This window comes from Parus major, chromosome 4 (assembly GCF_001522545.3).
Source record: "Parus major isolate Abel chromosome 4, Parus_major1.1, whole genome shotgun sequence".
NCBI classification, from domain to species: Eukaryota; Metazoa; Chordata; class Aves; order Passeriformes; family Paridae; genus Parus; species Parus major.
The window spans coordinates 56831219-56832094 of NC_031771.1; the positions used below are offsets into that span (position 1 = coordinate 56831219).

At 54.5% G+C, this 876-nt stretch overlaps 1 protein-coding gene across 1 annotated transcript in view; it reads right to left on the reverse strand.

Moving 5' to 3' along the window:
* CRMP1 (collapsin response mediator protein 1) overlaps positions 1–595 on the reverse strand; it is a 49269-nt gene extending 48674 nt beyond the window's left edge. Inside the window, exon 1 of the mRNA XM_015625741.3 lies at positions 45–595. Within this exon, the coding sequence (XP_015481227.1) occupies positions 45–416 (372 nt within the window). The 5' untranslated portion in view covers positions 417–595. The remainder of the gene's footprint in view (positions 1–44) is intronic.
* Positions 596–876: the final 281 nt, after the last annotated feature.

The window sequence follows — 876 nt, forward strand, 5'->3', positions numbered from 1 at the left end:
GCGGGGGCGGCGGCTCCCTCCCCCCCTGCCCGAGCCCCGCTCACCTGTCCATTGTCCTGGCCCTGCAGCAGCTCCTTCCCCATGGGGTATTTGATCTCCACGCCCGGGGTCTTGTCCTCCCGGTCTCCCGGGGAGCTGATGACGGAGCCGGAGATCTCGCTGATGTCGCTGGCGGTCTCGCTGTAGTTGTCCCCTCCGTCCAGCATGTCGTGCCGGCTGCCGCTCCGCGGAGTCCGGGACCCCTTCTTCCCCACGCTGTAGGCGTCGAAGTCGATGGTTTTGTTCTCATAGGCCCCCTCCACGGAGGCGAACATTCCCCCGTATTTCTGTCGCGGTGTCTGGGCTGTCGTGCCTGGCCTAGCTAGATACACAGGCAGGTCATCTTCTTTATTCCAGTTCCTCTTTCTCTCGGCCATTCTCGCTGTCCGAATCTCTCTCTATCTCTCTCCCTGCCTCCCACTTCTCTCCACCTTCCACTACCGGGATAGGCTGTTAGTGACCATAAAAATGAGCGGATGCATGCAGCAGTGGCGGTGCTGGGTTGGCTGGTGGGATCTTTCCGTTAGGGAACTGCAAACGTTAACCTCCCTCCCCCCACTCACCCCGACGGTTAAAAAAAAAAAAAAAAAAAAAAAAAAAAAAAAAAAAAAAAGAGAGGAAAAAAAAGGGAAAAAAAGAAAAATAAGAGAGAAAGAAAGAAAGAAAGAGAGAGAAATAAATCCAAGCGGGATTTAAAAATAGCTGTGTTAGTAAAGAGCACGTGAAAATAAAGTACAAAGAGCGGAGCGGAGAGGGTGGCAGAGGCAGGTGATTGGAAAGCCCCTGACGAATGGGAAGAGCAGCAGCGATTCCCCGAGCAGGGACCGCAGTGCACAG